The 14,415-nt window shown below is 54.5% G+C and overlaps 6 protein-coding genes across 6 annotated transcripts; 4 read left to right on the top strand and 2 right to left on the bottom strand.

Annotated features, from left to right (window-relative positions):
- Nucleotides 1–556: 556 nt before the first annotated feature.
- Nucleotides 557–2,836, top strand: LTHEOB_8453 (BTB/POZ domain containing protein; the record flags this gene model as incomplete). Its single annotated transcript, XM_035517932.1, has 5 exons — nucleotides 557–618; nucleotides 680–812; nucleotides 867–1,301; nucleotides 2,159–2,275; nucleotides 2,333–2,836. The coding sequence occupies 5 exons, from the start codon at nucleotides 557–559 to the stop codon at nucleotides 2,834–2,836; spliced, it is 1,251 nt and encodes a 416-aa protein (XP_035370159.1).
- Nucleotides 2,837–3,284: 448 nt separating this feature from the next.
- Nucleotides 3,285–3,949, bottom strand: LTHEOB_8452 (uncharacterized protein; the record flags this gene model as incomplete). The annotated part of the gene is made up of 2 exons (XM_035517931.1): nucleotides 3,285–3,731; nucleotides 3,818–3,949. 2 exons carry the CDS (start codon nucleotides 3,947–3,949, stop codon nucleotides 3,285–3,287), a joined length of 579 nt encoding a protein of 192 aa, XP_035370158.1.
- Nucleotides 3,950–4,778: 829 nt separating this feature from the next.
- On the bottom strand, nucleotides 4,779–5,125 carry LTHEOB_8451 (Mitochondrial 54s ribosomal protein; the record flags this gene model as incomplete). The annotated part of the gene is made up of 2 exons (XM_035517930.1): nucleotides 4,779–4,831; nucleotides 4,912–5,125. 2 exons carry the CDS (start codon nucleotides 5,123–5,125, stop codon nucleotides 4,779–4,781), a joined length of 267 nt encoding a protein of 88 aa, XP_035370157.1.
- A 332-nt stretch (nucleotides 5,126–5,457) lies between these two features.
- Nucleotides 5,458–6,034, top strand: LTHEOB_8450 (Trafficking protein particle complex subunit 2 protein; the record flags this gene model as incomplete). Its single annotated transcript, XM_035517929.1, has 2 exons — nucleotides 5,458–5,642; nucleotides 5,701–6,034. 2 exons carry the CDS (start codon nucleotides 5,458–5,460, stop codon nucleotides 6,032–6,034), a joined length of 519 nt encoding a protein of 172 aa, XP_035370156.1.
- An 886-nt stretch (nucleotides 6,035–6,920) lies between these two features.
- LTHEOB_8449 (Het-s domain protein) lies at nucleotides 6,921–11,165 on the top strand (the record flags this gene model as incomplete). The annotated part of the gene is made up of 5 exons (XM_035517927.1): nucleotides 6,921–9,817; nucleotides 9,981–10,463; nucleotides 10,518–10,557; nucleotides 10,619–10,775; nucleotides 10,828–11,165. 5 exons carry the CDS (start codon nucleotides 6,921–6,923, stop codon nucleotides 11,163–11,165), a joined length of 3,915 nt encoding a protein of 1,304 aa, XP_035370155.1.
- Nucleotides 11,166–11,989: 824 nt separating this feature from the next.
- On the top strand, nucleotides 11,990–13,486 carry LTHEOB_8448 (Peroxisomal adenine nucleotide transporter 1; the record flags this gene model as incomplete). The annotated part of the gene is made up of 2 exons (XM_035517926.1): nucleotides 11,990–12,034; nucleotides 12,110–13,486. 2 exons carry the CDS (start codon nucleotides 11,990–11,992, stop codon nucleotides 13,484–13,486), a joined length of 1,422 nt encoding a protein of 473 aa, XP_035370154.1.
- Between the last annotated feature and the right edge of the window lie 929 nt (nucleotides 13,487–14,415).

Genomic DNA, 14,415 nt, shown 5'->3' with positions numbered 1-14,415 from the left:
GATGGAAAGACCCAAGTAGTCTTAGACGGACATGACAAAAGCTACCACAGCATCACAATAGTTGCAATTCATAGCAGTCACAGTCTTATCACTGACCTATTTCATTGCTGTGATTGCATTGTACTATACCTTGGCAAGAGCGAATGTTGTCGAACGAACCTCCTGCTTCCTTTCCTCAAGCTGTTCATGTACTAACGCGCCAACTTCTTTCATTTCAGGCGCATCAAGAATACCTTTAGGACCCTCAAAAACCTTTATCCCCACTTTCGGCCTATCTTCCTTTGCCTGCCAGATGCCTACCGCCAACGCGTTCACGAGCTAGCCTTCGGCGCCGTGCCCTGAGGGTGAGTGTTGGGAAGAGGTTTGAGCACTTGCATAGCGCTAATCCTAGTTCGGAAGCAGTAGGCAGGCGAAGGAAAGAGCCAGCGCACCCACGTGATGGCGACATGATGACAGGGTCTTTCCTCTGTCCGCCTTTAAAGCGGTCCAAATCTCAGATCCTTCGCGCCCAGAACCTGAACAACCAAACTCCCTCCCCACAGGTTCCGTTGCTACCATGGCGTCCGACGACCCGCACGAAGATAATGGCAACCCTACGCTCATCGAGAGCATGAGCAAGTGAGCGAACAGCCCAGGAGATCGTGACGACCAATCAAAGCTAACGGCCGACTTCACCCAGGTACTTCGCCACCGGCGAGTTCAGTGACATGAAGATCAAATGCGGCAACACGGTTCATGCAGTTCACCGCACCATCGTCTGTGGTCAGAGCTCCTTCTTTGCCAACGCTATGAAGCAGGAGCATGGCTTCAAGGTGAGATGACTTGACCTGATTCCGGGAACAACACTAACATGAAGTCCTCACCAGGAGGCCCAGACCAACACCGTTGAGCTCAACCACGACCATCCTGCAACGATAAATGCCATGCTCGAGTACATGTACCTCGGAAATTACTCTGACCTGGCTTTTGGCCGCAAGCCAGAGGAGCGCATCTCGCTTCACATCGACGTCTACGCAATTGCCGACAAATATGGAGTCGGCGGCCTTCGAAAGCATGCCGCGGACAATATCAAGCCTCTATTTGGTCTGGATGAAGTCCCACCTAAGGCGCTGGCCCAGATCATCGGTAATGCTTACGAGATGACTCCGGAGAACGACCAACTCCTTCGCCCACTCCTCCTCAAGGAAGTGTTCGACAAGAGGTCCGAACTGAGTTGTGACTTAGAGTTTTTTACCATGATGGAGAGCGTGCACGGATTCAGTGCGAAGTTCATCAAGATGGTAGTGGAAAAGGACTCTGAGGTAGATGTATACCATTGCCCTGACTGCGGAGGTAGATTCCACATGATCTTAGGAGAGTCTAGTACCTGTAACACACGGGAGACGGAAGACAGGTATGATACATACTGTCCTGGATGCGGTCTCCTATTCAACAACGAAACCTGGATTTTTAACCAGTAGGTGCTCTTAAAGAAGGGTTAAAAATTACACAATCGAGCCTTTCTGGTTTAATCATGCTCAAGTCGTCCTTTTTTTTTCGATTTGTTGGCTTTTAATCCTTCTTCGATACCAGCTATCTCCATTAAGCAGGACTTCTTTAGGAAGGTCTAGCTGAAAAACAATGCTGCATATTTAGAGGGCAAACCCGAATCTCATCCTCAATTTTTAGAGCTTGACTTTGCTTGTATTCTAGGCCCACCACGCCTCGAACTCTACTAGCATGCATAAACTTGTCGCCTATATTCTCTTGCCTACTATTTAGCCTGAGACAACGTGTTCTGAGTGAGTCTCGAAAAGAGTTGTAGTTGATTCTGTTGCGCTAAGCCTAATCTGGGGGCGGCACGTAGATAAAAGCAACCGCCATCTGCACGGTGACAATGTGATTCCCCTGCATCATGGTGACACAGAAGCCGAGGTTTTGCCCGGCCCGCCCACAACCAGGCAACAGCGGGCATCACAAAAGTTGGATTTCGTTTCGGCAAATCAGTCAAACCACTCTTCCCGCACAACTTTCGGCACCATGGGTAAAAAGCCGGTAGAGTGGTACGTCGATTGCCTCGGAAGGAATGGAAAGAAGATGTATAGGTGAGGAGGCAGCTCCAATGGCCACCCATTGATCGACGGAAATTGATACAAGATTGCATGTTAGTCTACTGAAGACTGGCGAGTGGGGCGACATCACGGTCAAATACGGCGATATCACCCGCACCCTGCACAGCGCCATCGTTTGCAGCCAGAGCCCTTTCTTCGCGGACGCCGTGACGAAAGCCGTGACGGTAATTCCGACTTCACCGGACTCTTGCGATCGATGACTGACACGATGTTTCTACCAGGAAGCACAGCCAGACACCGTGATCGAGATCAACGGATGGAATCAATGGACTGTCAACACCGTGATCCAGTACATGTACTTCCTCGATGATTTTGAGTTCGTTTTCCACGAGGATGGGGACTGGAGAGATCTTGTTGAATACGCCGTCGACATCTGCGGCGTTGCCACCCAGTTCGGCCTCGACGAGCTTACTGAGTTCGCTGTGCGCGAAGTCGAGCATTACTTGGGGGATTGGTGGGAGTGGTGGGATCATTCGTCAGAGGGGTTGGCCAGAGTCATCTGTGACATTTATGAACGCGACGAGTTCCTTCGCCCCCTTCGCCCCGTGGTGTTGAGGATCGTCTCGAGGGATTTCGACAAGCTCGTCGGCAACAGGGGCTTCTTGGCCGCGATGAGGAGCGTGCAGAACTTGGATCCTAAGCTGCGAGAAGTGGTTGAATCTTTGGCGGAGGCCGGTCAACCACGTCGGACTCGTCATGCACGTAAAAAGAGGAGGCGTCTCTGATCTTCGGAAGCCATATCTCTGCCCTCATTGCCTTCGTCCATTCTATTACGATAGCATTCGCCAGCCATGCATCGTTCGTCACGGTTCCCACAGACAGAAAGCCTTTTGCACCGCTTAATCGAAAAACGGCCTTTATCGGACTATTTACACCTTAGAAAAATATATATCCCGCAGCCGCTCCCATGATCACTCGTTTGTAGTTCCACTGAATTGAACCTTGCCAGATGAGCTACTCAGATGACTGGCATGTGCCATTGCCCAGCGCAAGGAATCCCAAATTAGCATACAACCCCTTCCTGCAGCCAATGGCTAGCGTGGATTTGTTTATCGCTCATGTCATGAGTAGTCGAAGCTATCGTCCGGACGAAAACATGGAATTAAAAATTCTACGTACACGTCCGGCCGATAGCTTCAGCCACCCACATATGCTATTGTTTCAAGCAACTCCTTAAGCAATGGCCGCGTTCTTCCGCGCATCACGATAGTCCGCTTCGAAGCCGCCGACCTCTGTAAAGAGCAAGGCACGCGCATACACGATCCACGTAACGTCGACGCGAGCTTCCAAAAAGTAAACGACGACCCTCTTCATAGCTGAGATCATGTCCTGGCCGTCGATGCTGCTCCTGGGGTACGCGTAGATGGTGCGCACAGCAGCGATGAAGTGGTCCGACGACGTGCAGAGGTGGAGTTGCTGTGTGAACAGGTAGTAGGCGCGCTCGGCCATGCTGGCAACGGCGTACTCGTCGCCGACGCCGGCGACGTGCACGAGGTACTCGAGCTGGCGGCCGCCGGCAATGATGGATGCGGGGATGTCGAAGGTGCCGTTGAGCAGGACGTGCGCCATGGTCTCCACGCCTTCGGGGTTGTCCGGAGGACGGCAGACGGGGTTGTGCCACTGTTTGCGGTTAGTTCAGGTGAGCTCGTAGGGGCAGAAGGCGCGGATAGAGGGGCCCTTGGTGGGCAAGAGCGGCTTTTACTTACGGTAGACTCCTCTTCTACGACCATAGCCTTGTCTAGGAACGCATTGTTGGCTTCGATGATGCGGTCAACCGGGATGTCGAACTTTCTGCCACGCACGTCGATGATGCTGAGGATGCGCTCTTGATTCTGCATGTTGAAGGTTGGAATGCGAGTTTGCGGATGGTGGATGATCGAAGGACAGTGACAGCTGGATGTTTTATATGGGGCAGGAGGGCAACCGGTGGCCTGTTGCACGTGGTTGCCTGCAAAGAGTGGTGCTATGGCAATTCTATATCAAACAAGATAAAGGGCTGCTGAGGTGAATTCGGGGACTGCAATGCAGCATCCCTCATGGATTGAACTTACGTTTACTCGTGAGACAATTTAGCAAGGACAAATAATGTGACATGAGAATCGACGCGACATTTCGCAGACAGGCTTTTTGCCACTTGGCGCATTTGTGTTTGATATGGTCTTGCCTGCAATATTCCGCATGTGGGCTGAAAGAGTGCGACAGATCAAGCAACAAGTGGAGGGTTATGGTGCTCGGTGATCCATGAAGTTGATTCACCCCGCGGAGTAGTCATGAGAAGATAGCATCATCGCTAAAGGAGGGTTACAGTGGGTGCCAAAACATCTGAGCCATCGTAATCAATTTCTATCAGCTAGGGAGACAGCCACTGGACTTGGACAGATAAAAGATAAGAGGATGAAATCGACATGCAAAGCATAGATGAATTTGAGATATTGGTATCGTTATTTTTATGTCTTGAATTTCGGCAGCGGGAAGGAAAAATGTAGAATCACCTGCTTTTCACACAGCTTGGGTGTGTTGAGGTTTCGACGGGCTCGGAGACATCCAGAGAAAAGTTCACTGACACGCACCACATGGTATCCTTGACCGCGCCGAGAAATGCTCCATGACTCCAGAAGTATACCGGGGATATGATACAAGGTAGGCTTGCTCCGCTTTTGCGCAGCCTTAGAAACCAGGCGGGTTGAGGCGCTGCGATACTCTGGTCCACTTCGGAAGCTCTGTGCTGCGTGTTAGCCACATAGCCGCAACATGAACATTGGCCGGTCCGTGAACAGGAATGTGTGCGCAGTCCACATACTGTGAATTCCCTTCCTGTACTTCTTTTCATAACGAGCGAAGATCGTGTATTTGTCTTTTGCCAGCATCTCCGGCTCGGTGGGCATCTCGTCTTTCCAGCGGTCCAGCTTCTTCGTCGAGGTTCCCTCTTTTGCAAGTGCCTTGTCGACAGTGGCGACAACTCTATCGACCGCGCGCAAGCGCTCCCGTTGCCGTGCCTTTTGGGGAGCGGACATCCGCCACGGAATTTTCCTATGGTAGCGAATCAGCAACGGATCGCTGGTTTGAGGGACAATGGCATCAGCGGCCAGAGGGACGGGATCGCTAACCAGAGGAGACCTCCAGAGAGGGGCTGTGAGGGTCTGAATGCTCCGAACATGGTGGGCTTGCTGGGTGGACGCTGTCGGCAGTACTGGAGATGGCGCGCGATGAGGTGAAGGCGGCCGCTCGGACGCTGGGCTGCTCACCGCCCTGGCAGAATGCGGGCCGGGGGCGTCACCCCGGAGCTCAAGGTACCACGCTTCCCCACCACACCTCGCAGCTTCCTCGCCGCCGCCAGCTTCTCGCCATGTCGTACTACTTCGCTATCGTCGGTACGAGAGATAATCCGCTCTTCGAGCATGAATTCGGCACTTCGAGGGGCGGCGGCGACGGTATCGCGCGCTTCAGAGATGATGCGCGGCACATGAACCAGTTCATAGTGCACAGCAGCCTGGACATCGTCGAGGAGGTGCAGTGGGGTACCGGCCAAATGTGAGGCAGAGATGAGCGAGGCTACCTATGAAGCACAAGCTAATGCATCGCGTCGCAGGTACCTCAAGCACATCGACCGCTTCCACAACAACTACATATCGTGCTTCCTGACCGCCGGAAACATCAAGTTCCTCCTTCTGACCTCTCCGAACCCGGACAACCCACGCTCATCCGCCGCTTCCATGTCCTCGGTGCGCAGCTCTGCGTATCCCTCGTCGAGCGCGTACAATCCCACTGCGCCTGCTGCCGAAGAGGCTATCAAGAACTTCTTCATGGAGGTGTACGACAGCTGGGTCAAGACCATCATGAACCCTTTCTACTCGCTCAACCAGCCGGTGAAGAGCCCGGTGTTCAGAGCGCGGGTCGCTGCCGCCGCAAAGAAATACCTCTGAGAGAAAGAAAGCATATTCCACGTGGAATACCATACGCTGCGCAACGTCGCCAGATTCCAGGCCACGTCACAAGTGGATAGTTCTTGGGGTGCCTATCACTGAGACCACTTGACTTTTGACCAATACTCCCGGCGTGGCAATGGCTTTATTCGGTTGGATTGGAGGAGAAGAGGGAGCCTGGCACCGCCCGCCCTACCATGACTCGCAAGCATCACGCGTCGGCTCAGGACGGCTATGGGCTCGCTCAACAGTTTCGCAGACGTACACTTCCAGGATTTTGCCTGCGAAACGAAACAGCGCTTCAAGGACCAGATATGATCGGAGATAACGATGAGGAGCTCGGCTGTAAGGAATGGACAGGCGCCGGGCGGTCGGATTCAGCACGCAGCTCTTTAGGCTGGAAGAATTCGACGAGCGGATGCTCGAAACTCAGACGCGTGTAAAACTAATCGATAATGAATGAATGCATGCACGTCATGTGTTGGTTGCGGGACGCGTATGCTGGAAATCGTGGCGCCTAAATCGGGCAGGGTCCGTTGTGGCGCGTGGTTGAAGGCTGTGCGGGCAGCCAATGAGCGGGAGGTAGGGCTGTATTTCGTAGGGCCGAGGCGCACCACTTTTGTTGCCGCCTAGGCAGCAGCTTCTTGCACTTCGTATGCCCCCCGCGATCTTTTCTCTGGGGCCTAGTCGGCATTTCTTCTAAATATTCGATACCCTTGCGCCTCTGCCGCTCCATGACACACTTGCTGGACTAGTTTCGATGTTCTCATCATCTCCTGCAGCGGCCTAAAAGGGTGTTTCCCGTGCTGCTGACCGCGATCTCCACCCGCTCACGACACCCGACCCGGCCCCGAAGCCTCAAGCTCGCTTCAGTTCTCAAGCGAACATGGCTGCTTTCGCCCACCTCCCACGGCGCCTGACCAAACTGTACTCGGACACGAAGCAAGACATCAACGCCGGTCAGGCGAAGCTGGAGAACGTGCCCGAGCTGAACGCTCTCCACCGCCGCTTCCGCATCCAGAGAGATCGCCTCATCGCATGGGGTCTCGAATGGAGCGACAACAGCTCAACCGCATCCCAGGGCAGCATCGATGAATCTGTCGCCCAAGCTGGCCTGACCGAGACGGTCACGAGTGTTCTTGGCACCATCCAAGATATCCTGGACGAAGCCGACCGCATCAGAGATTCAGGTGACCAGAGTCCTTCTGACACCAAAGACGGAAAGAGTTGGCCAAAATCGTCTAGTTCGAATAGCTGGACCCCTGCCGACAAGGCCCGCTATGAAGACCTAGCTCGAGATCTTACTACCTCAATAGATACGCTCTACGATCTTTCCAGAGCAAGGAGAATATCGGCCTTTGGAGCCCCTTCCCAAGACACCAAACCACATTTGGCCAAGTCCGAGTCCCTCCCGTCCACCCCATTTAAGACGCCTTTCCTGGACGACGAGTACACCGAATCATCTCTCACTCTCGTCAGCCCGCCGACAGTCTCTAACTCATCCACGATTGAGACGGAGTCCATTCCCAAGATAGACCCATCGTGTCTCATTCTTCCTGAAGAAGAACCCCCGCCATACGAGAGCATAGGAGTTCCTTCGTGTACGCGCTTGATCGGTCACTTCCGTCGAAGCCAGCCCTCAACCAACCCCTGGAGATTCGAATCTGGAGATGTCGTGACCATCCCTGTCCTTATCGAGTATGCAGGCTTCGACCCTGTCTACCGCATGAACGAAATTTCGCCACCTCTAGAACGTTTGGAGCATCTTCTTGATGTTCTTGCCCGAGGTGTTGGTCGCTTTGGAGAGGGTTCCGAAGCCCCTGCTTTTGGAACCCTAAAATGTTTGGGCTACTTTGAGGACCCTAGTCAGCCCCGATTCGGATTCGTCTTCGAACTGCCAAGTTTTGTGTTCAACGGAATCACTCGATCACTGCGACCTGCAGAATTCCAAGCAATGCGCCCTGTTACCTTGTTAAGCGTGTTGCAGTCCAGCGCGAAGAACAACGTTGCTGTACCAAACATTCCCGCTCTGGAAAAACGGTTCCGCATAGCCCTAAACCTCGTGCTTTCGTTCAGCAAGCTACACGCCACCGGCTTCGTCCACAAAGATGTCAATAGCAGCAACATTCTCCTCTTCCGGAAGCCAAAGGAATCGGGTCATACGGGAAGTCACAAACACCCGCAGTATGAGCTGCAGTCGCCTTACGTTTGCTCCTTTGACCTGTTCTCCGAATTCAACGTGGAAGTGCAGTCGAGCGGTTCCAACATATACCGCCATCCCCACGACCCTAGAGCACAGACCCCAGCACAATCAACTTATGCTCCACACTTTGATATGTATGGTCTCGCCCTGATTCTTCTCGAGATTGGCTTGTGGATCCCCCTTTGCGACATCTTCAAAGCAAAGTACACCCTTGCGGATTTCAAGGTTCGCCTCGAGGATATATGGATCAGGAGATTAGCTGGCAAATGCGGCACAGCCTACATGCAGGCGGTGCGAGAATGCCTTTCGGCTGCAGACCGACACCTCTCGAGCACGGACACCAAGGCGGTCTATGATCGCGTATTAGGACGACTCCACAGATGCACTCTCCTGGACGATGCAGACCCCTATCCATACGATTTAGGGCACCATTTGACAACTAGCCCTTCTCCTAGTCCCAGCCTCCTGAAGCGCGTGCACGACCAAGGGCTAGGCCTCAAGCGAGCGAAGCTCCAAAAACGGAACGTCGCACAATTCGCCGAGCGGTTGACCCATGAGCATAGCAGACCATTGCTTTCTCAAGGGGAAATTGTAGAGGGGAACCCTGAACTTACCGCCTTCTTGTCTTTGGCTCATGCTCAAGAGCCAGGAATAGAGCGCGGTGGGGACAGCATTGTTGTCAAGCACCACCAGAACGGCCACGACATCGATACCCACCCAAGAGATGCATTGGCGTCATTGCATGTGGACAATGTGGTAAATGCTGCAAAAACCATCCAACGAGCCTGGCGAAGGTCTCGCGGCAAAATGACTTTCAGGGAATACAAGAAGAAAGTGGTCATAATTCAAACCCATTGGCGAGAAAGGAAAGTCCGTTTGGCATCTGCATCTCGTCAGCAACAGCCGCAGATGCTGCATCGAGCCGTGACGGATATCTTCCCAGCTTCTGAGTCGAATATCATCATTGATGAGATGAGTGTGCAAACATCCATCAAATTGAAGCAACAGAAGGCTGCGACAAAGCGGAAGCTACTTGTACAGCCGCTCTGGAGGCCGACGTCAAGCATTGCAGCCGAGTGGGACGAAACTATTCTTCCACGTCTGATACGCATCTGCGAGAGAGCACTCCGTGATTCTCCAGAGAGCTCCAGCATTGATCTCTTCGGAATTGGTCCGTCTCCTGCAGAGGCAAGACCTACTATTGTCGTTACCTGTGCTAGCACGGCAAAGGTGAAGGCAGCATTGGCGAAGAAGTTCAACTATGATCGTTCCGTCTTCGATCTCAAGGTCCACAAAGGAAAGATCAAGCGCTCGAAATTGACGAGATCAACTCGGAGGCGAAGAGCTCCATGTAGATCTATGATGGATGAGGACGAGGTACCGGCGTTGAATGGTTGTTTCCAGAAACGCCCAGTCTGCGGTGCGTCCATCGGAGCATACAATGGGGAACATCTGCCACCAGTGTCGTATGGGGGAGTTGTCTTGGTCGATGGAGAACCATTTGGAATGAGTGTCCACCACATGTTGGATGCTCCTAGTGAAGATGAGAGTGAATATGGCGACGAGTACTCAGATGTGGAGTAAGTATTTTCCTTGAGGCATTGCGCGCCCACCATTCTCGAAGCTCCCTTCAATATTTCCATCTGCGCCGATAAAGGTGGATCTATCTCCCTCGGTAACTACTACACTCTCTCAAATATCACCCATACACGGTCCAAGGCTTCAACTAACATCGATGTACAGAAGCGAAGACATTTTGCGGTCCAGTGCGAGGGGTTCCAACTACAATTGGACCTCGCAGATCGGCTCGCAGCCTTTGTTACAGGATCTACCGGACGTTCCGCAAGCTTTTGAAATCTCAGATGATGAAGATTTCGATGACAGCGCTAGCAGTTATACCTATGACTCTGCTGATGAGGCTTTTTCTGACTCCGAGAGTGAAGACACATCGTCCGAACCCGGCGACATCCCAGGCATTGAGGCAGGCGACGGCGAAGAGATTCTCATCACTCAGCCCGCCATCGACGACGTCGAAGATGACTTTTTTCCTTGTGAAGAAGACCGCGACGAGGACCACCTCGATTCACACGGGTTGGGTCACGTCCATGCCTCATCTGGGATTCGGCGCTGGAACCGGAACGGTGTGATCCACGAGATCGACTGGTCTCTGCTCAAGTTGAAAGATGAACGCCTGCAGCCGTACAATCTTGTACAAGGGGGAAAGAGGTACTGCACGCAACCAGCAAAGCTATGCCCGAAGCTAGTAGATCCTGTGGACAGATGGCAGTCCAAGCCCGAGGAAGATGAATACCCAAGCCAAGTAAGTCCTTTCTTCAGTACTGAGAGCGTTGCGGGGTTGTAATCTAATTTTCTCAATCAAGGTTGCTAAGGCAGAAGACCTGGGTAGCCTTCAAGTTCACAGCCTCGGGCGGACAAGCGGCCTGAAAGGCGGCATCATTAGCCATACAATGACCGCCGTCAAAATCCATGGGCGCAAGTCCTACGCTCGAAGCTGGCACGTAAGCGGCGGGTTAGGTGGTAAGTGAGCCCATCTCATTTTGTCTCTCCTAGTAGTTAACAACTGTTACAGTTGGCGGTGATTCTGGCGCTTGGGTCATCGACAATGAGCAAGGCCGCATCTGTGGTCACATCCTTGCCTGGTGTGACAAAAACCATGTCGCATACATTTGTCCCATGCAGGTGCTTCTGGAAGACATCAAACACACGCTGGGCGCGAAAAAGGTTCTCTTGCCGGGTCAGCAAGAGGAAGACGCTGAATCGTTCACGTCCCAGGTCAAAGGAGGGTTTGACCTGCCCGATATCAAACAACTTAACATTGGCGATGTGGATGGAGGGATCAGGAGTCGTTTTATGCAGAATCCGAGCAGGATTGAGGTCGTGCGGGGAAGAGCCGGGCAGATGGCGTGATGGAAGCGCATATATGATACCCATTGTTTTCATGAAAAGTCAAAAATAGTTCTCAACAAACTGCGGTTATGTACAGAAGGGCACTGAATCTAATGGCTAGATGGTTCCCTATTACGAACTAACGTACTTGACGGGGGTCGCATCTTCCAACGGGAGAGTCGGCTTGATTCGCTGGACATGCGTCTTGTTGGCGGCCAAAGAGAGTCTAGAGTCACGATCGAGATTATGGTTGGTAGATGCACGACCCCGTCAATAATCGCAAAACCAGTCAAACACGTCGTGTGATAGGCCGAGCCCACTAGTTATCTGCTGCTTTTGGCCGGTGACAGGGCTCTGATACACAGAAAACTGGATTCACTCCAGGGGTCAGCTGCAATGCCCGTCCGAGCCCTGCAATATTCCCCATCATCCGTGATATCCTGATATCGCGTTCTTCACTGCAGCTCTTAATTACGCTTGTTCCGTTTGCCGTTCACCATTCCACCCACGGTGTCAGGCCATCACAGTATCCTTTGGCGGATGACTCGTGTCGCCTTACCGGCTGATTTACCGCGTGCAGCCGCTGAGCCGGGAGACTGGGGTGCATGCCAAGCTCTTCTGACCTTGCGGATGACGTCTGTCGAACGTCGTGGCTGGACCGAGGGAAGGAACGGCCAGACCGCCGACATCATCACCGAGCATGTGAAGGGCAACGTCCAACATCGCTGAGACGGCAGATCTCATTCCAAACTGTCCTTGCTCGCGGACGCAGACGTCGCAGCTGCAACCTGCCTGAAACGTGAAGCCAGCGGAGCAATTATTGACTGCCACGACTTGCAGCAGCTATGGCCGACAGTGACGAGGCGGGATTCCTGTACAACAGCCAGCTGGTGCGTCACGAAACTTCATGCGAACAATTCCCGCACAGCTGGCCTGCGCTTTTTTGCTGACGCTTCGCCTTGCAGGATGCTTTCGATCTTTACCACATCGTCCAGGAAGAAACTAGACCGCGGCGAGCACCTCTCGGCCCCGCGTTGCCCGCGCTTGGCCATGCAACCTCCGGCGCACTCGGTTCCGCGATATCGAAGCTGATCATCTACCCACTCGACTTGGTCATTACACGGCTGCAAGTACAGGCCCAGTTCAAGAATGGCGATAGTGAAGGTGAAGGCGACGACGATGCGGACTACAAGGACATTGTCGATGCGCTCAAGAAAATCTATGCCAAAGAGGGCGGGTTGCCGGCTTTCTACAGCGGCCTGGCGCAGGACCTGATCAAGAGCGTGGCCGACTCATTCCTCTTCTTCCTGGCGTACAATTTCGTCAAGAGCAGCCGGCAAGCGCGCAAGCCGGACCCGAAGAAGGCGCTGCCCGCATTCGAAGAGATCGCGGTGGGCATGGTCGCCGGCGCCTTCTCCAAGTTCTGGACGACACCCGTGCAGAACATCGTGACGCGAAAGCAGACGGCCAGCATGGTTGCGGCGCGGGACCGGACGAGCAGCGTCAGCCCGGAGCTCAGCGCGCGCGACATCGCGCTGCAGATACGGCACGAGAAGGGTGTGGGCGGCTTCTGGTCCGGCTATTCGGCGGCGCTCATCCTGACCCTCAACCCGGCGCTGACGTTCCTGCTGCACGAGTCACTACTGCGGGTACTGGTGCCGCGCGCAAAACGCGCGAAGCCCGGGTCGACGGTTACGTTTTTTATCGCGGCGCTCAGCAAAGTGGTCGCGTCGACCATCACGTATCCGGTGTCGTTAGCGAAGACGCGCGCACAGGTGTCCGCGCAGCCGCCGACGTCAACGGCGGGAGAGGAACCGCTGCAGGAGAACCAGGGCTCGGCCGCGAAGGAGACCGAGCCGCTGCAGGAGAAGGCGGCGGCGGCAGGGTCAGCGGCTACGAGGGAAACCAAGAGGGCGGCGGCCCGCGCCACCATCTTCGGCTCGATCCTGGCGATCGCACGGAAAGAGGGCACGGCGGGCCTGTATCAAGGGTTGGGCGGCGAGGTGCTCAAGGGCTTCTTCAGTCACGGCCTGACGATGCTGATGAAGGAGCGCATCCACGTCCTCGTGATCCAGCTCTATTACCTCATCCTCAAGGCGCTGCGGCGGTATCCCAGTCCGCAAGAGCTAGCGGTGCAGGCGCAGGAGGAGATGCGTGAGGCGGTCGAGGCGGGCCGAGAGCTAGTGAGCTCAACGTCACAGAAAATGGCGGACGCGCTCGAGAAGAAGTCCACGCAGCTAGGAGACGTTTACGGGAAAAGCGTTGAGAGAGCGGCGGAACTGGTCACACGGGAGAGCGGTAAGGCTAGCGTGAAGAGTGACAGGCCCAAGACCAAGGAGTGACTATTCAGCGAATTTTCTTCACGAGGAACGGCATATGTAGGCAGTTGGAGCTATTGTCCGGGCGTGGTCGTATAATTGTTAATTCGTCCGTACGATAGCTTCGACTACCCATGACATGAGCGAAAATAAATTCACACGCGGTTAGGGGACGTTTACGTGACAGGCGCTGACCGGACGGCGCAACTGTTCAAAAGGGCGGGCGGTAAGCAGCACGATTAAATTAATCGATGGGTCTCCGGCGAATTTTTCTCATCGTGGGTTGCTGGTCCAAGTCATGTGCTCGAAGGGTGGAGTCCCCGTCGAGGCTGGGTGCCCAGCCCATGGGCGCCCTACAACGTGCCTGGCGGGCGCTGCGCGAAACCATTGGCTGACGACGAGCGCCGTAAAGCTGCGCACATGGTTGCCGTGTTATGAAAACGGCGTTGACGTGGTCTCGGGCGCGCTCGACGAGATCGGCCTTGGGCCTGCAGTCGCGGGCAACTCATGCAAGTGCAAGGATTAGATCCCTACCACTGGCGTTGCTTCCGCGACCGTGCGAGCGCCGCCTGCGACTGGCGAGCCCTCTCCCGTCTGCGTCAACACACAACCCACCCTCCTCTTCCGACTTCCACCCCACGGAGCGCGCGCCGTCGTACCTGACATGGACGCGAACCCGCGCCAGTAGAACCCCTCCGACCGACCTTGCGCGCGCCCCGACGACGACGCGCCCTCCCCGACCCTTCGTGAAACCGGGCAGCCCTTCACACCGCTCGGTCCGGACTGCGGCAGGCACTCCCACAGCGCCTCCGCCTTGTAACGCGCCTCCACCGCATCGCACCGGAAGACGACACTCACGACACCCTCCCCCGCCACGAAGACATCACGACCACGGCCACGACATCAATCACGACAACCCCACCGTACCTCGCGCAGCCGCCGCCGCCAGGACC

This window comes from Lasiodiplodia theobromae, assembly GCF_012971845.1.
Source record: "Lasiodiplodia theobromae strain AM2As chromosome Unknown scaffold_27, whole genome shotgun sequence".
Taxonomy (NCBI): Eukaryota; Fungi; Ascomycota; class Dothideomycetes; order Botryosphaeriales; family Botryosphaeriaceae; genus Lasiodiplodia; species Lasiodiplodia theobromae.
Note: the sequence above shows the minus strand (reverse complement) of the source record. Positions and strands in the feature narration are given on the sequence as shown.